At 52.3% G+C, this 23770-nt stretch overlaps 1 protein-coding gene across 4 annotated transcripts; it reads left to right on the forward strand.

Moving 5' to 3' along the window:
• Nucleotides 1–43: 43 nt before the first annotated feature.
• On the forward strand, nucleotides 44–23759 carry GAS8 (growth arrest specific 8). 4 transcript variants are annotated; one of them, XM_003998382.6, is made up of 12 exons: nucleotides 44–132; nucleotides 4268–4640; nucleotides 6986–7072; nucleotides 10334–10531; nucleotides 11496–11702; nucleotides 13566–13620; nucleotides 14492–14697; nucleotides 15236–15403; nucleotides 15866–15952; nucleotides 18882–19091; nucleotides 21817–21882; nucleotides 23511–23759. In XM_003998382.6, the coding sequence occupies exons 2-12, from the start codon at nucleotides 4368–4370 to the stop codon at nucleotides 23658–23660; spliced, it is 1707 nt and encodes a 568-aa protein (XP_003998431.1). In that variant the 5' UTR covers nucleotides 44–132; nucleotides 4268–4367; the 3' UTR covers nucleotides 23661–23759. The 4 variants fall into 4 exon arrangements, with proteins under 4 accessions (XP_003998431.1, XP_044902810.1, XP_044902809.1 ...); XM_045046874.1 differs by lacking the exon at nucleotides 44–132 and adding an exon at nucleotides 435–604; XM_045046875.1 differs by lacking the exons at nucleotides 44–132; nucleotides 21817–21882 and adding an exon at nucleotides 431–604.
• The last annotated feature ends 11 nt before the right edge of the window (nucleotides 23760–23770 follow it).

A 23770-nucleotide genomic window follows, 5' to 3' on the forward strand; every position in this document is an offset into this window, starting at 1 on the left:
CGCAGCCGCGCCGACTTCCGTCCATTTGTTCACCCCCAGATATTTATGGGGTGCCAGCTACTCGTCGGTGCTTCGCTGGCCATGGAGGGGAGGCACGAGGAGAGGCAAAGGCGGCGCCCACACCCCTGGCCTGTAAGCAAAGATTTGCAGATTGTGGCTAATACTATGGAGAACACATGTGGGTGGGGTTGGGCGGGAGTGTAACGGCGAGGCCGGAGTGGGGCGCGGGTGGGGGAATGGGAGGTAGGGAGGTGGGAGCGGGCAGCCAGGGCGCCCCGGGAAGGCAGGCAGGATCCGGGCGCGTCGAGAACCGCAAACACACGCCCCTGGAATGCGTCCCTGTGTCAAGTTCTTTGTGCGCAGTATCTCATTAATTCTCCCAGAGATCCAAAGAAGACGGTGTCCTGTTTTTCCAGGCGCAGACGTTGAGCACAGAGAGGGTAGGTAAGCTGACCAAGGCTGCACAGCCAGGCACTGGAAGCCAGAGGGTCCGATTCAAGCCCAAAGACTGCACTTTTATAAAAACAAAACCAACCACGGAAGAGCATCAGGGAGAAAGAGTTTGTACCCAGCTGGGAGTGAAAAAGGCCCGCAGAGGAGGGAGGTGGGTATGAACTTGGTGTTTGCAGGACAGGCACCCTCTCAAAGGCAGGTGGTCCGGACAGTTTCGGCCACTCGAGGAAGGCCCTCGCTGCCCAGCCCAACTCCAGTCACGGGGAGCCCACAGCCTTTGAGAGTGAACAAAACCTGCAGTTTGCAACCTTCTAAAATGATTTCGTGACCCTGTAGAACCAGCCCTTGCTGTGAGCCACTGGCCTCCATGTGACCCCAAAAGGCAGAGATTTGGCTTTCCAGGGACAAAACTGAGTTCTAGGCTGGGTGGTGGGGCCATAAGCAAGCCAGTGAGTGCCCTGGGAAGTTGGGACAGGGGATAGGTACTGGCTGTTCAGAGTGAGCTGGGGTGGCAGATTGTATTTTCTCAAAATGGTCACATTGGTATTTCTTTAAAAATTTTTTTTTGATGTTTTTAGTTATTTTTGAGAGAGAGAGAGAGAGAGAGAGAGAGAGAGCATGAGAGGGAGAGGGGCTGAGAGAGAGGGAGACACAGAATTCGAAGCAGGCTCCAGGCTCCAAGATGTCAGCACAGAGCCCGACATGGGGCTCGAACTCAGAGACCACGAGTGAGATCATGACCTGAGCTGAAGTCGGACGCTCAACCGACTGAGCCACTCAGGCACCCCAGATTGGTATTTCTGATTCCATTTCCAGAACCTTTCCACTCCCCTCAAGACATTCCCTCACCTATACTTTTCCTGCTTGAACCTGGGCAAGCCTTGTGACTGCTCTGGCCAATAGAGTGTGGCAGAAATGATGCCATGTGACTTCAAAAGTTGGGTCATAAGGGAGATTCACCTGTCCCTCAGAAGACCCCCTGGAACCTGGCCACCTTATGTGAGGAATTCCAGGCCACTCAAGACGTCAATGTGTGTGTTCTGGCCAGCAATAGCCAGCAGACCGGACTTAAGTCCTCAGGCCATGGGGCAGACATGAGACCCGCCTTTGAGCCACCCCTCTGGGGGTGTTCTGTGGAGCTGAGGTGAGCTGTCCCCCACTGAGTCTTGGCTGAGTTGTAGACTCATGAGCAAAACCGATATTGTTACTGTATCAAGCCATTACTTTTGGGGATAACCTGTTATGCAGCCACAGTAACTGTAATGGCAATTGTTTAATAATTTTCCCTATTTGAGAGATGGGTAGGTGGGTACAGAGGGGGTCTTGTCTAAGGCATTCCAGCTGGTGACCAGCAGGTGATCTGATTCCAGAGCCAGTGTTTATTTATTTTGAACTTTTCATTAAGAACATTTTTAAACAAAAGGAGAGAGAATAGCACAATTAACCTGCTTGTACCCAACACCCAGACTCAGCAGTTACTAACTCATGGCTGATCATCTTTCCTCTCTACTATCAATTACCTCCCTTCATTGCTGGATTTTTTTGAAGCAAATCCTACACATTATATAATTTCATTTGTAAATACTTCACTATTTATCTCTAAATGAGAGTCCAGTCTTCTCAAGTCCTCCGTTATCTTTTTTTTTTAAAGCTTATTTATGTAATTTGAAAGAGAGAGAGAGGGAGAGAGAGGGAGGGAGAGGGAGGGAGGGAGACAGAGAGAGAACAAGCAGGGGAGGGGCAGAGAAAGAGGGAGAGAGAGAATTCCAAGCAGGCTCCTTGTGGTTAGTATGGAGCTCGACACGGGGCTCGATCCCACGAACCATGAGATCATGACCTGAGCTGAAATCAAGAGTCAGACACTTAACTGACTGAGCCCCCCAGGTGTCGCTGAAGTATTCTATTACCTTAACACCCAGGCATCTGTTGAGTTGACGTAGTGGTCTGCACTTGATCTTAGCCAAAAGGCCGAGAAGTGATGATGATGATGTAGTGGTCTGAAGCAGTTTACCTAACTGACCAAGGCAGCAGGCATGAGGAAGAGGCAGACATTAGACAATATGGTCAGGGGGTTTGTCTATGTTAACATTTGCTCTGTGATTTTGCAGGAAACTCAGATGCCATTTATCTGGGTTTCGGAGCTGCACAGCTTGATGCTGAATAAAAGTATCTTGAGCCACACATGTGAAGAAAAGGCTCTTTTCTAAGAATCTGAACTCAAATCCAATATGAAAAGCACAGGTCACTGTGGGCCTGTCAGGAGCCCGGGGAGTTGTCAGCCAGGGCTCTCTGTGGAACGATAAACTAAGCGATGCTGCTGCTTTTGACAAATGAATTCCCTGTCTCGTTATCCTGAGCTCACCTTCTTTTTCTTGCCCTTTTTGCTGAAAGGAATTCTTGTTAATGCATTTATTTAATTCAGAACTCCCAGACTTCTAAAGCAAAAAAGCCAGTCAGCATGAGGCACCTAGCATATTGGGTCTGTCAAAGTAAGAGTTAAATAACAATAATTACCCCTCCGTGTTACCCAGCTGCACTGTCTCGCCCGCCAAATTCCCTCTGGGAGGCCCTGGCATTGGGGGAGGAGGCCCCTATCAGGCCAGTGGTGTAGGCACAGGGACGTGACCAGACCTCACAAAGGCGTCAGGGCCTGCTATAAATAAATCATGGCTCTGTGCAAGGTGGGTCCTTCCAATTGGCTGGTCCAGTCCAAGAGCAGTCATGGCTTCTGTGGGTAAACCAGGAAGCCCCTCAGGGTCCTCACTGTGGCTCTCGGATCACTGCCTGTGTGTGTGTGCCTGGGGCCTAAGCAAGCCCAGCTAAGGAGGCATCTTCTTCCTTGGGTGGGATTGGCAGATCCCTTCTTCATTACTCACACTTTGTCCCCAGTGCAACTCTCCAGGGTGAAAAAATTCTGGAATCTTCTCCACCCCCAAACAGATGGGAACATATGACCTGCTGCAAAATCACTAGTTAGGAAGATGTTAAAGGAGAGGGTGTGTAGGGGCGCCTGGGTGGTGCAGTCGGTTAAGCGACCGACTTCAGCCAGGTCACGATCTCGCGGTCCGGGAGTTCGAGCCCCGCGTCGGGCTCTGGGCTGATGGCTCAGAGCCTGGAGTCTGTTTCCGATTCTGTGTCTCCCTCTCTCTCTGCTCCTCCCCCGTTCATGCTCTGTCTCTCTCTGTCCCAAAAATAAATAAACGTTGAAAAAAAAATTAAAAAAAAAAGGAGAGGGTGTGTAAAGATGGGCACCTGCTTATGACACATTCTTAGTCTTCTGATTGACAGGGAGTGATACACCTGGGCAACAGGGTGGTGGCAGGGGTTGGAAATTCACCTGCAGAATCATATAATGATTTGCAGTTTTCAGAGCAAGGGGTTGGGAAAGGGACCTCCTAAGGCTTTTTCTGCAGTGCCTGTCTGGAAACCCCTGGCAGAGGTTTCTAGTTTTTCCTCACCACGAGGACCGGGGGCCACAGAGGAGGCCTCCTCTGGCAGAGCAGTTTGTTTTTGAGGAGACACTTGCCGACTTCAAAACTTTGGAGCTAGCTGGAAAATACTTTTCTTTCCTATTTTTGTTTTGTTCTGATGGTTCGCGGAAACCCAGCTACCTTCCACCCTCACCGCGGCAGCTGGTGGGAGGAATTTTCAAAGGTGGGCGGGGGTGTGGCCCAGGGGCGTAACCTCGGCCCAAATTTGAATCCGATTTGCATAGCGTCTGGGAGCCTTGGGCGGCTGATCTGTCTTTCCTTGCGGTCTCCCTCCTTCGTTGAAGGCACTCTTACTGAACACCTGGTATGTACTGTTGTTCTAGGCGCTGTAGGTAAGAAGTGGACGAAACACTTCCTCCCCCTCCGGGGAGCTTAAGTTCTAGTCGGGGAGACACGCAAAAAACACCATAATCCCCCAACGAAATGCGCTTAGGAGCTTCGGGAAGATCCAGAGTGCGGTTGACACCAGGCCGCCGCAAGACCTACTCGACTCGGGCAACCCCGGGTTCCGCCCAGCGCGAGTTGCTAGGGACTCGCCTCCGCGGCGGCGAGGGACTGTACCGGCTGGCCGAGTCTCGCGAGGATCTTCGAGGTTTCGCGCGGGACCGCCCATCGGTTGCCGGGAGACGCTGCGGCCTCCGTCGGGCGGGCGCCTCTGTCTGCAGGTCGCGGCGGGAATCCACCACGAGAGCTATGGTGAGGAGGCGCGGGGTACCCGGCTAGGGTCCCTGAGGGGGCCAGGGGCTCCTCGGTTAGACAGTCCTGCGCGCAGAGAGACCCCTGGATGGGGAGGCCTGGGGTCCCGGGACCTGTGCGCACTGAGACCCCAAGAGTGGGCAGGCTTGGAGCTCTGGGTTCCTGGAATTGAGGCCTTGGTGCTCTCCTGGCGTTCCCATGAGGAGAGCGTGGGGCGCTACGCTTGCCGCATCCCGCATCCCGCACGCACGTTGAGCTGAGAGATCTGGGATCTCCAGGCTCCTGCGCTCACCGCACCACCCCCCCCCCCCAACCCCCGCGCCGAGATCCAGGGTTTGATGTGCAAGCCGTCCAGAAAACAGAACCTGGGACAAAAAGATTTCCCATTTGTTATGGAAGTCTCAGTCCTCCCATCCTTGGGCCCTAGGGTCTGACATTATAGGGTCCCGTGGAGCACAGTCGGGGTCAGGGGACACCCTAGGACGCCCAGTCTCTGGGATGGAGAGTCTGAGGCATACCGCAGTGGCTGGAGTTCCCGCTACAGCAAGGAGTACTGGACAGAGCCCCAGGATACAGGAACCGCTGTTTCCTTGGAGAACCCCGTGGGAGGCAGGCCTGTCCGAGCAAGACGGGGAGCTCACCGCCTCTCCAGTTCTTCCTCCTGCCTCTCTCCTGTATTGGGGCCCTCAGCTGCCCTGGCACCCATGGTATAGACGCGTTCAGTAGCGCATTTTCTGGGGTGTAGCCCGCGGGCCATCAGCTGGCGGGGAGAATGCCTCTCCAAGCCCCTGCAGTTGGCTGTGAATTGCCAAGTAGTGGTGAACCTTTGGGACCTTCTGATGGGGTGGACTTCTCGAAGGAGGAAAGATTTTAGTGGATGGGTCTTTTAAAATCAGCTGGAAAAGATCGCTAAAATACTTCTGTGTATCGCTAGCTTGTGGGAATATGGGTGATTTTCCTATTCACTTTTTGCTTTTCTGTGTTTTCCGAGATATCCACGTAAAACTTTTTTGTAATCGTAAACATGTTACAGAGACGTGTAGACATGCATGTACACACATGAAAACATTAATAGGGACGTTTAGACACACAAATATGTTACAGAAACATGTGGATTCATGCGCGTGCAAAAGCATGGGTCACAGAGTTGGGAGAAGTCTAGGCATAAAGACAGGGATTTGGAACTTCGGTACCTGCTTGAGTGGCCCTTGAGAGGTGAGTGGAGGTGGGAGGTTTCTCTCATCTTGTCAAAGTTGTTAAAAGCAAGTGACACTAAGAGCAGGTCCGTGTGGTGAACCATTTATAGCACACCCGTGGCGAGTGCTGTCTGCTTCAGCTCCTGACAAGGCTTCTTTCAAGGATTTATTTATGTATTTATTTTAATGTTTAAAATTAATTAATAATAAATAATGTTTATTTACTTGTTTGTTTATTTAAATGTTTGTTTTTGAGAGAGAAAGAGAGACAGAGCACGAGCGGGGACGGGGCAGAGAGAGAGGGAGACACAGAATCCGAAGCAGGCTCCAGGCTCTGAGCTGTCAGCACAGAGCCCGACGCGGCGCTCGAACCCACGAACCGCGAGATCATGAGCTGAGCTGAACTGGGGTGCTTAACCGACTGAGCTACCCACATACCCCAAAGATTTTTTTTTAAGTTTATTTATTTTGAGGGAGAGACAGCGGGAGCGGAAGAGGGGCAGAGAGAGAGAGAGAGAGAGGGAGAGAGAGAATTTAGAGCCTGACATGGGGCTTGATCCCATAAACTGAGATCATGACCTGAGCTGAAATCAAGAGACGCTTAACTGACTGAGCTACCCAGGCGCCTCTGATTCTCTGAAGCTTTATATTTGGAAGAAAGGAAGCCTTCTATTACCACCTGTGATCATTGCTATGGAGACATTTCTCCTTAGACTTATTGAACAGTTTCTTGCAGGTTTCTCTATGGTGGTGACCAAGCATTATAGCCAACATAGTAACGTTTGGCAGTGTGGTACCGGGGTTTGTCCTGGCCAAGCACATTTTGCATCTACACCAAGGAGGTCTCTGCCACGTACCAAGGAATGGATTTGGAATGAGTTCCCCGTCCCTTCCTTTCTGAGGGAGAAAATGTTCTCTTCTAAAAAGGAAGATTTTTTTTCCTTGTTTCTCCAGAGGTGTCAACAGAGAAATGTGTGGGTGGTGAAGGGTGGGGAAACCTTAGGGCGGAGTGATGTGCTCCAGGTGGGGCATGAGACAGTGAGCAGTAGGACAGAGGTACCACGACAGGTACTCCTCTTCCGGTGACCCCGGGAATTAATCAGAGCCAGGCCTCCCTGTCTTACCCGATCATCTCTTCTTTAATCAAAGGCGCCCAAGAAGAAAGGGAAGAAAGGGAAAACCAAAGCTACCCCGATTGTTGACGGGCTTGCTCCGGAGGACATGAGCAAGGAGCAGGTGAGCAATTAGGTCGGGATGGGACTGGCGAGTATCGTTCGGAGTTGTCTCTGGCTGTTTGTCTTTCTGAACTTCTTTTTTTTTTTTTTTAATTTTTTTTTTAACGTTTATTTATTTTTGAGACAGAGACAGAGCATGAACAGGGGAGGGGCAGAGAGAGAGGGAGACACAGAATCAGAAGCAGGCTCCAGGCTCTGAGCCATCAGCCCACAGCCCGACGCGGGGCTCGAACTCCCGGACCGCCAGATCGTGACCTGGCTGAAGTCGGACGTCTAACCGACTGAGCCACCCAGGCGCCCCTTTCTGAACTTCTTACAGACTGTTGCCCACTGCCTCCTTGTCCACCTCCCCTCAGTGTGCTCCTGCACTCGTGTCCAAACCAAGATAACACCTCTTCCCATTTCCATACTTTTCGTTGGCTCCAAAACTCTCAAGCACAGTACAGTTTAAAAAAGGCATCAGTACACTGAAGACATTTTTAAATAGGGTGGTAGCAATTTGGAAGGAAATGATTTTCCAAAATAAAAACTATTTTTAATTTTCTGTATATCCTTTCAGTCTTATCCTTTTATGCACCTGATGCTTACTGGGCTGTTATATGCGTATATAATATTGTTGTTTATTTTATTTGCATTAAACAGTAGGAATTATTTTAAGCCACTTACCCATCTTGGCGACATTAAGGACCAGAGAACGTAATTATCTAATTATAATTCCAGTGAAAAACTGCAGCACGTGGTGAACCATGAGAGCAGGTGTGGTGGCCCCTGCAGCCTGTGTTGGTGACTGACCCGTGAGTGTCTGCTATAGGCCTCTTGAGGGTCCCATGTCAGCTTGTGGGTTGGTGTTTTTTTTTTTTTTTTTTGTGGGTTGGTGTTAATAACTCCCTTGATAGTTTTAAGACATAAATACAAAGGAGACAGGGACAGTGACATGAGCTGAAGTTGATGAGCTGGACAGAGGCCCTTGTACACTAGTGAAGGGTTGCTTTATTTTACATGCAGGGGAACCTCAAGCAGTTTAAGGAGATGGTGATGGGTTCCGGTTTGTGTTTTGGAGAGAGGGTGGGGCTGCTGTGTGTGGAATGGACGGCACGTCATATTGCCATCAGTTGAGCTGCTTCTCGTCTCCCCGTTTACTTCTTGTCCCTGTGGATACAGAACTGTGACACGGCAGTGGTTAGGTTGCACATGTGGGCCCTGACACCTCAGAACTGTCTAGGGTCCAGGCAGGGGTGAGGGACTGGGGACAGCTGGGTGAGGGACTGGAGACAGCTGCAGTCAGTTCATTGGATGGTTACCTTGGGGGCACTGGGCTCCAGTGTGATCTGTTTTCTGCTTTTCAAAGAGAAGCTAGAAATCTGGATATTTAGAAGAAACCTAAATATTGAGGGAAATCTAAGACTGTGAGTCAATCGAACTAGGTAGGAGCCTGGTTTAGGCTGTCTGTTTGAGTCTAGATAGGAAAGGTCTGTGCCACGAGGACACTGTCATCTGCTGACCCCTCCTCAGACCCCCATGGGGAGCAAGCCCCACCCAGGTTCCCCACCGCAGAGCTCTGGTTGCCCCTCCTTGGGGGCTTGTTATCTTGGCCTTCTCTCTTCTTAAAGTTTTTAATTCATTTTATTTATTTATTTTTACTTTTATCTTCTAATGTTTTATTTCTTTTTGAGAGAGAGAAAGTATGAGCAGTGTAGGGGCAGAGGGAGACGGGGACAAAGGATCTGACAAAGGATTTGCTGAGAGCAGAGAACGCGATGTAGGGTTCGAACCCATGAACCGTGAGCTCGTGACCTGAGCTGAACTCAGACGCTTAAGCAACCGAGCCACCCAGGCGCCCCTCCCTCTCTTTTTAAAAAATGTTTATTTATTTGTGGGGGAGAGGGGCGGAAGGAGAGAGAGGGAGAGAATTCCAAGTGGGCTCTACTTTCAGTGCAGACCGTGTGCATGACCCTGGGGTCATGGCCTGAGCCGCCATCAAGAGTCGGACGCTCAACCGACTGAGCCACTCAAGCACCCCTTGGCCTTCTCTTGAAGTGAGAAGTGTGGTTTCCCTGTGAGGAGTGGGGTTATCAGGAGAGAAAAACTTCACACTGAGTGGCCTGAAGTTGTACTCTGAAGATGACTAATTCTTGATGGAGATGAAATTCCCAAGAAAGCCAAGAACCAGCCCCACGTAAAAAAAAAAAAAAAAAAAAAAAAAAAAAATTAACCTATTTGGAGATTTGCAGTGGGCTTCGGACAAAACCTTTTTGACTGTTAGGGGTTCTTCTGGGTTTGTATATTTTTTTTGCTTAACATACCTTTAAAGGTGAGCGTTTGTTTGTTTGTTTATTTATTTATTTAAAGTTTTATGTACTTATTTTGAGAGAGAGCAAGGGAAGGGCAGAGAGAGAGAGGGAGAGAGAGAATCCCAAACAGGCTCTGTACTGACAGTGCAGATACGTGGCTTTAACTCTCGAACTGTGAGATCGTGACTTGAGCTGAAATCAAGTCGGATGTTTAACTGAGCCACCCAGGCACCACCAGAAGGTGAATGTTTTTTAATTTAGCATTGTTTTGTTAATGTGTGTACATGCTGCTCCATCATTTTCATATTTATGTGTCTTTGGGCCATATAACCTTTTAGTAGATTTACTCTAATTTCTCAGCCATTTCCCTATTTAAAATCATCTCAGATTACTTCCTTTAAACTTTTCTTGCTGTTGTAATAATGAAGTGGCTAATGTCTTTGAGCAGATAACTCTTGTATTTTTTGGTTCTTTTTCTTTTTTTTTTTTTTTAATTTTTTAACGTTTATTTACTTTTGAGAGAAAGAGAGCATGAGCAGGAGAGGGGCAGAGGGAGAGGGAGACACAGAATCGGAAGCAGGCTCCAGGCTCTGAGCTGTCAGCACAGAGCCCGACGCGGGGCTCGAACCCACGCACGGTGAGATCATGACCTGAGCCAAAGTCAGACGCCCAACTGACTGAGCCACCCAGGTGCTCCAACTCTTGTGTTCTTTTGAGAAATTCCTCTAGTATAAATTCCTGGGAATGGATGAAAAGATACAGTCATATTTTGATTATTGGTTACATTCAAGGTACTTCTGCTATTTTCTGAATTATGTCCTGTCCTCGGGACCTTTCTAGCATCGTATTTTAACATCTCACTTTTAGTTTTTACTTGTGTTTAGGTGAGAACGGCCTTTCTTTCTTCATCGCAGTGGGCAGGGGCGGGAGGAGGGCCCTGCTCGGCCTCACGGCTGCGCTCTGCCCGGCAGGTGGAGGAGCATGTCAGCCGTGTCCGCGAGGAGCTGGACCGTGAGCGTGAGGAGCGCAACTACTTCCAGTTGGAGCGGGACAAGATCCATACCTTCTGGGAGATCACGCGGAGGCAGCTGGAGGAGAAGAAGGCCGAGCTGCGGAACAAGGACCGGGAAATGGAGGAGGCTGAGGAGAGGCACCAGGTTGAGATCAAGGTAAATGCAGCTGGCCTGCCCGTCCCTGCTGGACATACCGTATGGCACAGAAGAACGGGGCTCGGGCAGGGGGGCATTTTGTTGCTTGCTTTGGGGTCACAGCCCTGTGTATCCTTTACACTGGGAAATGAAGGTTTGTTGTTTTTTTAAGTTTTTTTATTTTCAGAGAGAGAGAGAGAGAGAGAGAGAGAGAGAGAATGAGTGGGGGAAGGGCAGAGAGAGAGAGAGAGAGAGAGAGAACGAGTGGGGGAAGGGCAGAGAGAGGGGGAGAAAGAGAATCCCAAGCAGGCTTCATGCTCATCGCAGAGCCTGACATAGGAGATCGTGACATGAACTGAAATCAAGAGTTGGACACTTAGGGGCGCCTGGGTGGCTCAGTCGGGTGAGCGACCGACTTCAGCTCAGGTCATGATCTCAGGGTTTGTGAGCTCGAGCCCCGCATCGGGCTCTGTGCTGACAGCTCGGAGCCTGGAACCTGCTTCCGATTCTGTGCCTCCCTCTCTCTCTGCCCCTCCCCGACTCATGCCCTGTCTCTCTCTGTCTCAGAAATAAATAAACATTAAAAAAAAAAAGAGTTGGACGCTTAACTGACTGAGCCACTCATGAAATACTCATGAAAGTATTTTTTATAAAAGGGTATGTGCACGGGGCACCTGGGTGGCTCAGTCGGTTAGGCGTCCGACTTTGGCTCAGGTCATAATCTCCTGGTTCGTGAGTTCGAGCCCCACATCGGGATCTCTGCTGTCAGCTTGGAGCCCATTTCAGATCCTCTGTCCCCCTGTCTGCTTCTCCCCAACTTGTGCGCTCTCTCTCTCTCTCTCTCAAAAATAAATAAAACATTAAAAAAAAAAAGGATATGTGCCTGCAGGTGAGCATGCACGGGCAGGTGAGCAGGCGAGTGTGCGTGTGCAGGGGTGTGGGTGAGAGTGTGCAGGGAAGCAAGCGGTGCTCTCGCTGCCTGCAGGTGTACAAGCAGAAGGTGAAGCACCTGCTGTACGAGCATCAGAACAACCTGACCGAGATGAAGGCTGAGGGTGCCGTGGTCATGAAGCTGGCCCAGAGGGAGCACTGCGCACAGGAGGGTGCACTGCGCAAGGACACGCGGGCGCTGAAGGTGGAGCTCAAGGAGCAGGAGCTGGCCAACGAGGTGGTGGTGAAGAACCTGCGGCTGGTAGGTGTGAGGGCCGCCAGTGCCTGACTGGCTGCTGGGGACCGTGAACTCCTGATTAGTCAACTTACCTGGGAATTCGTATTTTGCTTAGAAGCTTCCTGCATTTTGGGAATTAGTTGAACTATTTAAGAAAAAGACAAATCCCATTTGGGGGCCAAATACAGAATTTTATTTCAGATCTGAGCAACAAATGGACTTCCCAAGGGGAAAATCCAGCCTAGGGTCCTCTTCATGTGCTGCTGACACCTGACACCTGGCTGCTTTCCCAGGAGTCTGTCAGGTGCATTTAGAAACATACAGAACCGGGGCGCCCGGGTGGCTCAGTCGGTCGAGCGTCCGACTTCGGCTCAGGTCATGATCTCGAGTTTGTGAGTTCAAGCCCCTTGTCGGGCTCTGTGCTGACAGCTCAGAGCCTGGAGCCTGCTTCAGATTCTGTGTCTCCCTCTCTCTCTGCCCCTCCCCTGCTCGTGCTCTGTCTCTCTTTCAAAAATAAACATACATTAAAAAAAAAAAAAGAAACATATGCAACCATTAACATGTCTGGTATGCCAGCCCCTCCGTGGCCATGGCAGTTTGTCATGCAAGCTGGGTTCATAAGCACCTGGCTAACTTTTTGGTCCTTTCTGAGTGAGGCTTGGGGGTTCCAGGTGGAGGTTGAGATTCATTTGCCTGGTGCCCATAAGGTGCCAAGCCCTGTTCTGATCTCTGGGGACATATAGGGAGCAGGACTGAGAGAATGACTGCCCACGTGTGGTTGACAGTCCAGGAAGGAGACAAAAGACAGAACGAAGTGTTGGATACGTGGAGCACATTCACAGGCATAAACGCTGTGGGAAGAGCAGTGCGGGGAAGAGGATGCAGTGGGTTGAGGGTAGGGTTGTATTCTTCTACAAGAAATTCTGGGAGTGTCTCATTGAGAAGGTGACATTTGGGCAAAGGCTGGAAGGCGGTGGGGCTGAGCCAGGCTTAGGGAGACCAGGTCTGGAGAAGGCATAGGGGATGGGCCGGTGTGGAGGCCCAGAGGAGCAAGGGGCAAGGTGGCTGGGCAGGTAGGTCAGAGCTTGTCGGCATCAAAAGCCACAGTCAGGACCCAGCTGTTGACCTGGGTTTAGTTGGGGGAACTTTGGAGGTTTTGGGCAGAGGGAAGATGTGTCTGACTTTGGTTTTCTAAGGTTCTTCTTGGCTGTGGGTTCAGAAGACTTTGTCAATACGTTTGCCTCATGCTGGAGGCACCGCAGCCTCAACTAAGAAAAGACTTTGCAGTGAAGGCTGACGGTGAAGTCTTGGACCTATAAGAATAGTCTGGTCTTTGCTGACAGACAGATTTCCAGTGAATTTGGTGATGTGAGGCTGTCTGCTTACCTGAGGCCTGGATATGGAGTAGTTATGTGGTCAGAATTCCCCTTTGTGCAAAACTACTATCCTATAAAAAATAATTAAATTTTCTATTCAAAACCTCTCTATATAACTGTGAAAATAATTGTGAATGCTGCTCTAAGTCACAGCTGAAGCAGGCCGTCAGGCATCTGGAGAGAACCTGCAGCTCCGTGTAGACCTGGCCCGTGCTCTCCGACCTGTGGGCAAGCTGAGTGAGGGGCCAAGCACGGTCAGTGTTTAGCACGTCTGTTAACATTCGGTCATTAACCAAGGAAAGTGAATTATGAAACACAGAAGTTACCAAAACCACGTTATTCTGAGCATGGGCCAAGAGCTCGGAGATGAGGGGAGCCCAGCACCCTCCAGAAACAGCGCAGAGTTTCCGGAGTTGGATTTTCCATACCACCGAGGAGCAGGGCCAGCCCCAGGGAGAGGCTTCTGTGTGTGTCTGTCACCTAGTAACGGCCTGCTTCTCTGCCTTTGCAGAAGCACAGCGAGGAGGTCACCAAGATGCGGAATGACTTCGAGAGGCAAGTGCGAGGTCAGTTCCTTACATGCGTCCTGTCAGAAGGAAATTTACCTCTAGGGCCAGCTCACCCAGGGCACAGAAACCAGGTTAAAATGGCCTAGACACGCAGAGAGAAAATGTAGTTTCCAAGGCTGACGGATTGCCCAGAATCCCGAAACAACTTACTTCCACGCAAGTTGGGGAGGCTGTGGTTACCACCTACGTCCCTACTCCTGGCACAAATCAGCAGTTTGAGGCACGTGGCAGTTATTGTCTTGTGGGCAGTATTCTTAGAATAGTCTTTTCATGGCTTCTGGCCCGAGGAGGCTCCCGTTTGAGAAGTCTGTCGGGTTCACTAATAAAGCTCTAGAGTCGGCCTGGATGACCACCGAGCCGTGGGATCAGCTGACACTTCGTTTTGGGAACCCTAACCCCGGGATTGATTATCAATGCCTGCTACAGGCGAAGGAAGGCAGACAGTGGTGTGTGTGTGCTGAATATGTCATCTGTGAGCCTCAGCAGAGAGAGGTCCACTCAAACCCGTCCTGTGCTTTGCCGGCTCTTGTGTGCACAGCCTTCATCCTGGTGGATGTTCCTGGGCCGTGTTTAGAAGTCCCATCTATTCTTTTTTTTTAATGTTTATTTTTTGAGAGAGCATGAGCAGGGGTGGGGCAGAGAGAGACAGAGGGAGAGAGAGGATCTCAAGCAGGCTCCATGCTATCAGAGCAGAGCCGGACATGGGGCTCGAACCCATGAAACATGAGATCATGACCCGAGCCGAAATCGAGAGTCGGACGCTCAACCTACTGAGCTGCCCAGGTGCCCATAGGTTCCATCTATTCTGATAGACACTGGGCCACCTGTTCCTCTGCTAAGCTGTCCTATATGTGCTTCTGCCTTTCAGAAATTGAGGCCAAGTATGATAAAAAAATGAAGATGCTTAGGGATGAACTTGACCTGAGGAGAAAGACTGAGATCCACGAGGTGGAGGAGAGAAAGAACGGCCAGATCAACATGCTGATGCAGCGGCATGAAGAAGCCTTTACGGACATCAAGAACTACTACAACGACATCACCCTCAATAACCTGGCTCTCATCAACTCCCTCAAGGTGCTGCGGTAGGGCCGGCTGGGCCGGGGGCCCCAGACACTAGGTCTCCACCCCGTCGGGCCCATTACTCTCCTTTTAAAGATGTTTGATGGTGCCCCTCTGTCCTTGTTTGAATTCATAATGGAGCCTCTCCACACCTGTGGCTGGCGGCAGCCAGGATGTTGCCCTGACTGTAGCGTAGGTGGGGCTCGTGAAAAGGACACATTCGACAGGTGGAAGCTTCATGCGGAACTGTAGTGGGAGCCCCAGCGTGGCTGCACAGGTGGTGTCATCACCACGCAAGTGCTGGCAGGGACAGAGTTCCCACGGTGGGGAAAGCCCCTCGGGTCCTGGAAAAGTGTAATCTCAATTTGTGTGGAAGGAGCCTTCCTAGAAGATTCAGAATAAGTGAAGACTGCAAAATTACTCCGTGTTTATACACAGAACAGGTCTTCAGGACCGTCCTTGGTGGGCAGCAGGGCTCCTGGCTCTGCCCTCTGAAGACCTCGGCACTGCCTGCCGAACCCCTGCCGCACCCCTGCCGTACTTGTGCCAACAGGAGCAGTTGGAGGACATGCGCAAGAAGGAAGGTCACCTCGAGAGGGAGATGATGGAGGTGTCCGCGCAGAACAAGCGCCTGACAGACCCTCTCCAGAAGGCTCGGGATGACGTGACTGAGATGCAGAAGAAGCTCGGGAACTATGAGAGGGACAGACAGACCCTGGTTGTGAGTTTCTGCCTGACTGTGCCTCCCTCCTTGCACTTCCTCCTGGGCTAGGAGAGGAGGGACATCAGCAAGGTGTCTCCTGGGTCCCAGAGCAGGGTCGGCCTTTAGGGCAGGACTGGGGGGCTGAATCTCAGCTTCTCTGACTGGTGTCCTCCATGGACAGGATGTTAAGCTGGTGCGCGTTCTGGGCAATAGGTGTTTCCACCAGCCTGCTGCGGGGGGCGCTCAGCTGCTTGTGTCCTTGAGCCAGTCCTTCGTTCATTCGTTCGTTCCTTCATTCATTCTATCAGTCTCTACACTGAGGATGGGGCTCGAACTGACAGCCCTGATCCAGAGACACCAGGTGCCCCTGAGGCAGCTCTCTTCCACAATTATTTTTGGCCTTGCCATCCCCCAGGAGCCTGCATTACGTGGACGCCTGGTCCTGAACACTTTGTCCTCCACCTTTCATTTTCTCTCCAGCGCACAAAAGCACGTTTGAAGGTTGCTGAGAAAGAGCTAAAGGACCTGCAGTGGGAACACGAGGTGCTGGAGCAGCGATTTCTCAAGGTGAGCAGGTGCCAGGCCGGCATCCCAGGGACCCCCAGTCAGGGAGAGACCCTTCCTGTAACCCTGGCTCGGCCATTGGTTTCAGGAAGCCTTAAAACCGCGGCTGGGTTTCTAGGTTCGAAAGCTGGGAGTCCTGTTGTCCACTTCTCATGCTCTGCAGCCTTATGGGGCAAAACCCTGTGGTACATTCTAGAGAAGGCCCAGGGTCTCACAGAGCAGGCGCCCTGCTGGGAGACCATCACCCCCAATTCTCTTTCCCCCCGGCTCACCTCTGAAGCACGTGAAGGGTACCTGGCCCTTGCATCGAGGGTCTTTTCCATGTATGTACATGTGTTTAAGTAGTAAACTGTCGGGCACACATTGTAAAGAAGTCCTGGAGCCCTGCCGTCTGTGAGTGAAAATGAGAGGGCCCTCCTGCTGTGCAGTGCTGGTTCTCACGAGTGGTAGCAGCTCCTTGAGTTTTGTGCAGACTTCTTCCTGTGCACCCTTATGTACGGGTGGCTTCATGCCTTAAGAACGCTGTGCTTTTTTTTTTTTTTTTAACCTCACCTTGATTGTGCTGTCTCCAGATTGTACACACAGAACAGTCATGTTCGGCTCTGTGCCAGAACGCTCCATTTAAAAATTTTTTTTTTTTTTTTACATTTATTTATTTTTTGAGAGACATAGAGAGACAGAGCACAAGTTGGGGAGGGGCAGAGAGAGAAGGAGACACAGAATCCGAAGCAGGCTCCGGGCTCCAAGCTGTCAGCACAGAGCCTGATGCGGGGCTCGAACTCCCAAACTGTGAGATGATGACTTGAGCTAAAGTCGGACGCTTAACCCAGTGACCCACCCAGGCGACCCAGAAGGCTCCATTTGTTATGCAGCCACTTCCCCTGGAGAGATGTCTTTGTTTTCGTCCTTTGCTGTTACAAACCACTGCCACTGTCCTCCTTTTAAGTTTACCTTTGTGCAGGGGTGAGCATCTCTTTTTTTTTTTTTTTTTAATTTTTTTTTTTTTAACGTTTATTTATTTTTGAGACAGAGAGAGACAGAGCATGAACGGGGGAGGGGCAGAGAGAGAGGGAGACACAGAATCGGAAGCAGGCTCCAGGCTCTGAGCCATCAGCCCAGAGCCCGACGCGCGGCTCGAACTCGCGGACCGCGAGATTGTGACCTGAGCCGAAGTCGGACGCTTAACTGACTGAGCCACCCAGGAGCCCCTGAGCATCTCTTTTAAAGTCAGTCCCTAGCAGTGGCTTGTTGGGCGAAAAGGTTTGTGTTCCGAATTTGGGTAGAGGCCGCACAGAGCGTTGTTCTGAGTTATGACTCTGCCCAAAGCACCCAGGGGGCCACTTCCTGCCTGAACCAGATGTCACTAATTCAAAACTTGCTGATGTGATCGGGTGGAAGATGTCTCGTTGAATGTGCTTTTCTGAGGTACCCTGTGAGTGGCACACATGCCAGGCAGAGCAGTTCTGTCTTTGTAAACTTTGGTTAATTCAGGTTTTGTTCCTTTTCTCACCTGATTGAGATTCATGCTCACAGACAGTGATTATGGAATGGTCCAGATTCCTCAGGTACATCCCATCATCCCATCAGATCTAGAGTCACCTTCTTCAGAGATGCCTCTGAGGGTCCTGCAGGCTGCTGGCCGGCCAGGAGAAGGACCCTTGAGTCACCAGTGAGATGTGCCCTGCGCCCCCCCATGCCCCCCCCGCCCCCGCCATTGCTGGCTAAGGGGGTGTGCATTTGGGGAGGAGGAAATGGAGGGTGACTGCAGAGGCTTGTGTTGGAGCCTGTGCACTTTGCCCCCTTCTCTTCTGTTTGAGTGTCGTTCGTGGTATGTGCCAAAGTCAGTGTTTCCTGAGAAAACCAAGCGTGTTGATGTGTCAGCAGATTTTGAAGACCAAAGGGATGGACTGATTGAAGTGAATCGAGGGAAAACTGTACAGTAAGGAGAAGGAGAAGGTGCTGCAGGTTTGAGCATAACCCTCTTCTCTTCCTAGCTGTAAGACATGTTTTTTTTTTTTTAATTTTTTTTAACGTTTATTTATTTTTGAGACAGAGAGAGACAGAGCATGAACAGGGGAGGGGCAGAGAGAGAGGGAGACACAGAATCGGAAGCAGGCTCCAGGCTCTGAGCTGTCAGCCCAGAGCCCGACGCGGGGCTCGAACTCACGGACCGCGAGATCGTGACCTGAGCTGAAGTCGGACGCTTAACCGACTGAGGCACCCAGGCGCCCCAAGACATGTTTTTACACACGTAGAGAACATTCTGGAAGGAGTTACATCATGGATTCACATGGAGGCCTCTGGGAAGTTGGGTTAAGGGGCGTTCACGTTTTATACTTACACACAGTCTTGATTTTTCTTTAAGGTGCTCAGTTAAAGGAAAAAGAATCGGAAGATGAAAAAGAACACTTCTATTTATTGACAGGCTGGTCTCCAGATCTGCCTCGTGGGGCATGTTCTAGGATCCAGGGCTGGCAGAGGGAGTGGATGGATCCCCATGGGCCCCACTCCCAAGCATTGCTTGCTGGAGTTTGATGCCTTGGATGTGACGTAGGGGTGATCAGCGACATGACTTTCCTGAGCCTCCTGAACAAACCCAGGGCCCCAGCCTCTCTGTGGGGCTTCTCCAGCTCTAACGAGGGTGCCCTCCTACCTCCTGAAACAGCTTAGTAGACGAGGGTCCAGTTAGTGTTTCCTCCTGCTTTCCACAGTGTGGATGGCTGCAGCCCTTTAATCCCATCCCAGAGAGTGGGTGTGGTGGCAGTGTAAATGACACCCAGCCCCCCCATCCGTGGGTGGGCCCTGGTGAATGGAGTTCACTCGGCAGAAGTGGTATGTTCTGGCCCAGGGAAAAGGTGGGAGGGGGCTTCTGACCAGTGAGATGCTTCCGGGGGAGGTGGCCTCTTTGTCCACTGCAGCCTGTCCCCTGCAGGTACAACAGGAGCGAGATGAGCTGTACAGGAAGTTCACCGCGGCCATCCTGGAGGTGCAGCAGAAGGTGGGCTTCAAGAACCTGGTTCTGGAGCGGAAGCTGCAGGCGCTGAGCGCTGCTGTGGAGAAGAAAGAGGTGCAGATTAATGAGGTGCTGGCGGCCTCCAACCTGGACCCTGCTGCCCTGACCCTTGTGTCCCGCAAGCTGGAGGTAGGCCCCAGGCGGGCTCCTGGGGAGGTGCTGGGCTGGAGCCTCATGTCCTTGCCCCCCAGTAGGTGTCCTGAGCTTGGGTTGGGGGTCGCTTGTTTCGTGTGTTTGTATCCAGCCTCCGTCATCCCGGTGGGGACCCTCAGGTGGTGTTGGGAGGGTCATGGGTTTCCTGTGGCCTGAGCATAGATGGGGCTGCAGATGTCTGCTCACAGGCCCGTGTGTGCCATCAGGCTCCCCAGGTTCTCTGTTACTGGCTTTGCTCAGGTCTGAGGTCTTCCGGAGTCCCCTCCTTAACCTCTCAGCCCTTCTGGCCCTGAGCCCACTGCCCGTCCAGTTCTCGAGATGGGTTTAGTTCAGCCTATCAGGCCCTGGGTTTCTCAAGCTTCTGTGGGCCGGCGCTCCTCGGGAACTTGGCAGCAAACCTAGAGACAGGCCTGGGGGACAGTCGGGCCCATGAGCTCTCAGCTGAGACTACTGCCACAGTCTGCCTGGGTTGCTTTGATGTCCGGATGTAGGCTGTGGGCAGTTAGGATGGGGAAATGCAGGGCCGTGGGCAGTTAGGACAGGGAAATGCAGGGCTGTGGGTGCCCCTTTGTGGTGGCGGGTGCTGTGGCAGGGTTCCCAGAGGGAGTTATGTCTGAGCAAAGGCCATGAGTTCACAGTTCCTCGTGGTGCTCCTCTATGCTGGAACCATCTTGGGCACTGGGGACAGCAGTAAACAAGACAGATGGGGCCCGGGTGCCCATGGGCTGGTGGGGCCAGCTGAGGAACCCTGGCAATAGCTGCCAGCTTTGGCTCAGCAAGCAAAAGCCTGACAGCACCTGGCAGGCCGTCTTGCCTGGAGCTGGGCCTTGTGTCTCTGTTCCCTGGGCCTATTTGGGGCATGTCACAGAAAGAACGGGTGAGGCCGGACAAGGGGTCTCTGGGCTGCCGCGGGAGTGCGGCTGTGCAGGGATCCTGGCCACCTGGGTGACCTACTGTAGCCGCCAGGCCTGAGACAGCCCCAGGTGCAGTGCCCTTGGGTGCCTGGGAGACAGACGCGGGTGTGCATGGCCCCAGGGAACGCAGCTGGTCTGCATGTCTTTATGGAGAGGCCCAGCGAGGAGAGGCCAGCTTGTCCCAGAGGTGGATCCTTCCAGGGTAGACGGTGCCTGTGTGTGCCTGCTTTTCCTTCATGGAGAAACAGATCTTCGGAGTTAGGGGCTGCTGACTGCTTCGGTTTGCGCAAGCATGTTTCATCCTGAGAAATGGCACACATAGCATTTTTAAAAAAATGTTTTATTTATTTATTTTGAGAGAGAGCGAGAGCGAGAGAGAGAGCGAGAGCGAGCAGAGGAGGGGCAGAGAGAGAGGGAGAGACAGAGAATCCCAAGCCGGCTCTGCACTGACAGTGCCGGAGCCTGATGCTGGGCTCGAACCCACGAACCGTGAGACCATGACCTGAGCCCAAACCAAGAGTCAGACGCTTAACTGACTGAGTCACCCAGGTGTCCCTACACAGGTAGCATTTTTAAGGTGATTTGTCCCTGTGTAGTTCAGCTGAACATAAACCCCCCTTTGCTCACATGACACCCAGGCCCTGAGGATGAACTCTGTGTCAGGTCACTTCATGTTTACATAAAGCATCCTGCACTGGCCTACTGCCCACCTGGCCTTGACCTTAAGCTTGCAGCTCCCACTTGGTTGTATCCTTGTGAGCCCCTTGCTGCTACTTGAGTGTTGGGGGGAGTGCAAGGCTGAGGCGAAGGGAGCAGAGCCAGAGGGATGGGAGTGATTCTCACGCTGTTGGCTGTGCCCCTGGGTTTGGGGCTGGTAAGGAAACATGGAAGGTCCTGGGTGGGGCAGACTGGATCAGAGAGAACCCTCTGGGAAGGTGGGAGGTGAGCTGGCACTGAGTAGGGGTGAAGGACTTATTGCTGGTGGAGAAGTGCTGAGGAGTCCAACGTTATGTAGTGCCCATTTCTGGATGAGACCAGGTGCTGCTTTCGGGCAGCAGTGAGTCCTGGCTCAGGGGGTGGCAGGGCCAGGAGGGCCTGAGTCACTCAGGACAGGCTCTCGGGGCCTGTGGTGGTGCAGCCACATGGGAGGGGCCTAGTCTGGGCTGGCAGCACCATGGACTTGGGTCTGGGGGCCCATCTGCGTCCTTGTCCTTGTTTGTGTGTGAATCCCCGTGAACGCCGGCCGGCGGGGAGCCAGGGCCCTGTTAGAAAGGTCAGGACGGCTTTCCTGCCTCCACTTTTGGGAGGGGCAGCTGGTGTTGCAGCTGGATGAGGCTGTGTTGCCGGCACTCATGATGAAATCAGTCCGGTCCTCAGTGGTTGCTGTAGCTGGGCCTGTGGGCCAGGGTCACTGTGGGCCAGGTGGCAGCTCTTGCCTTTTCTGGACACTTACTTCTCTGGCCAGGCAGGAACCCTCCAGGCAGCAGGTAGGGGTTCAAGGGGCCTTCCCTGGGCCGTGGTTGGCCCGGCTTCTCTAATCTCTTGTCCTCACTTCCCACCGTCTGGACAGTCGCCATCTGGAGAGGCAGATGGTATTTTCCCTTTCTCCTCTGAAGACCTTTCTGTGCTGGCTGGCTGCGCCCTGTGTGGATGCACACCGTGATGGGGTCAGGCTGCCATTCCCTGGATGTCTGAGGTCCCCTGCTGGAGCTCCCAGACCCCTGCCAACCCCTGTCTACCTCAGCTCAAAGACAAGCTCTAACTCACATCCACCTTTCTCTCCTTAGAATGTTCTAGAATCAAAGAACAACACTATCAAGGACTTGCAGTATGAGTTGGCCCGGGTCTGCAAGGTATGAGGAGCCTCCTTGACCCTCTCTCAGGGCCCCACCTTATTTACACTTTGAGGCATACACAGCCTGAGGCTGTCCGGGCCTTCTAAGGGTCACTGTGTGTGTGGACTGGGTCTCTGATGCTGCCACGGGAGTGCGGTTGTGCTGGCATCCTGGCCACCCGGGAGACCTGTAGCTGCCAGGCTTGAGACAGCCCTGTCTCAGCTCTGGCCACGGTCCTGGTGTCCCTTACAGGGGCCTGCCCAGTGGATGTCTGCTAAATGAGGGCGCTCTGTCCTTGTCTCCCTGTTTGACCCTTTACTCTTGCTGACCTGGCCTCTGGGGTGACTGGATGGGCCTCCTTTGCTTCTTCTATGTAGGGGACAGTTACGAGTCTAAGCTTCTCTCACTCCTTTGTAAGTCTGATGAAAGCTGCACCCCATACCCACACCAAAGCCACCAGCAGTGTCGAGGCCTCCCGCTGTTGGGGAGTGGCAGGGAGTGCCTTGACCCTTCTGTTGTCTGCCTCATGAGCCCCAGAGGCCTGGGCCCTCTACCCAGTATTCACTCCTCTGTGGGTGAGCCCCCAGCTCTGCCTTGGCTTTGCCTATGGGAAATGCAGACATAGCGCTGCCTACAGATACATTTACCTCGAGCAGCCACCCCATGAGTGTGACTCAGATAAGCCCATAAACCTGCCGGTGGACATCGCATCCTGGTTCTACTGTGCACCCTGGGTTGTGGAACCCCAGGAGGGAGGCAATGCCTGTCACTGGCGCTGGGCTCCAGCGCCCGTGACCAGATCTCCCTGAGCCTTTCCTCAGCCCTGCCCATCTAGACACTTCCCTTATACGCTCTGGCATCCCCTGATACTTAGATCTACAAAATTAGAACCATCTACTGGTGTGTGCAGTTCTAAGGGAATGTATCTGATTGTCAGGAGGTCCGACCCCCAGAAAAAGGTGAGAGCCAGGACCTGGCCCCCAACTTCTGTCTGGAGCCCAGCCTGAGCTCACCCTTTAAATCTCAGCTCCAAGCATCAACACCTTTTTCTTGATAACGGTGAGGATGATGTCAGACCAGGCTCCAAGCATTTCCTGTGCATTTCAATCCCTTGTAACCAATCCGATGCAATTAACTCTTTAAAAAGTATCCATTTTCCAGAGGGGGGGGGGGGAACAGGAACCTTGCCTGTGTTGGCCCCACCAGCATTGTTGCCCAGACCTTAGCCTTCCTGGGATCGGGGGATGGAGAGCCGCCTGCACTCTCCACCCACAAGGCAGGGAGGGTCATATACACGTGGAAGGTCATGCCCGCGAAGTCAGGGATGACCGATTTGAATGAGAAATACCTGGCAAGGAGCCAGGAGCACGTTCAGACTCTAGTTCTGCTCTGAGTCTGTATCTTCTGCTTCAGTTTCCCCATCTGTGAAACAGGAATAATGGCAGCATCTCCCACTGTGGGTTAGCTGAGTTATGTATGTGAAGGTGCTTATGATCAGGTGTGGCGTACCGTGAGCCGTTGGTAAAGGTTAGCTTTAAATGGTTTTCCTCCACCACCCTCCTGCACCCTCCAGAGCTGAGTAAGGCCTGGGCTAGAGTCACCCTCGGTGTGGCTCCGCCCCTCCCGATGCTGCTCTCACCCCACAGGCCCACAGTGACCTGCTGCGCACCTATGAGGCTAAGCTCCTGGCCTTCGGAATCCCTCTGGACAACGTGGGCTTCAAGCCTCTGGAGACGGCCGTGATTGGGCAGACGCTGGGCCAGGGTCCCGCGGGGCTCGTGGGCACCCCAACGTAGTGCCCGCCTGGGACTGCTCCCTGGATGACACTCCCTTTCACCAAGGACAGGAGCGGTTTGTCTATTTGTATCGTCTGCAAATGAAATTTTTCTACATTTGCTGTGTGTCT

This window comes from Felis catus, chromosome E2 (assembly GCF_018350175.1).
Source record: "Felis catus isolate Fca126 chromosome E2, F.catus_Fca126_mat1.0, whole genome shotgun sequence".
Taxonomy (NCBI): domain Eukaryota; kingdom Metazoa; phylum Chordata; class Mammalia; order Carnivora; family Felidae; genus Felis; species Felis catus.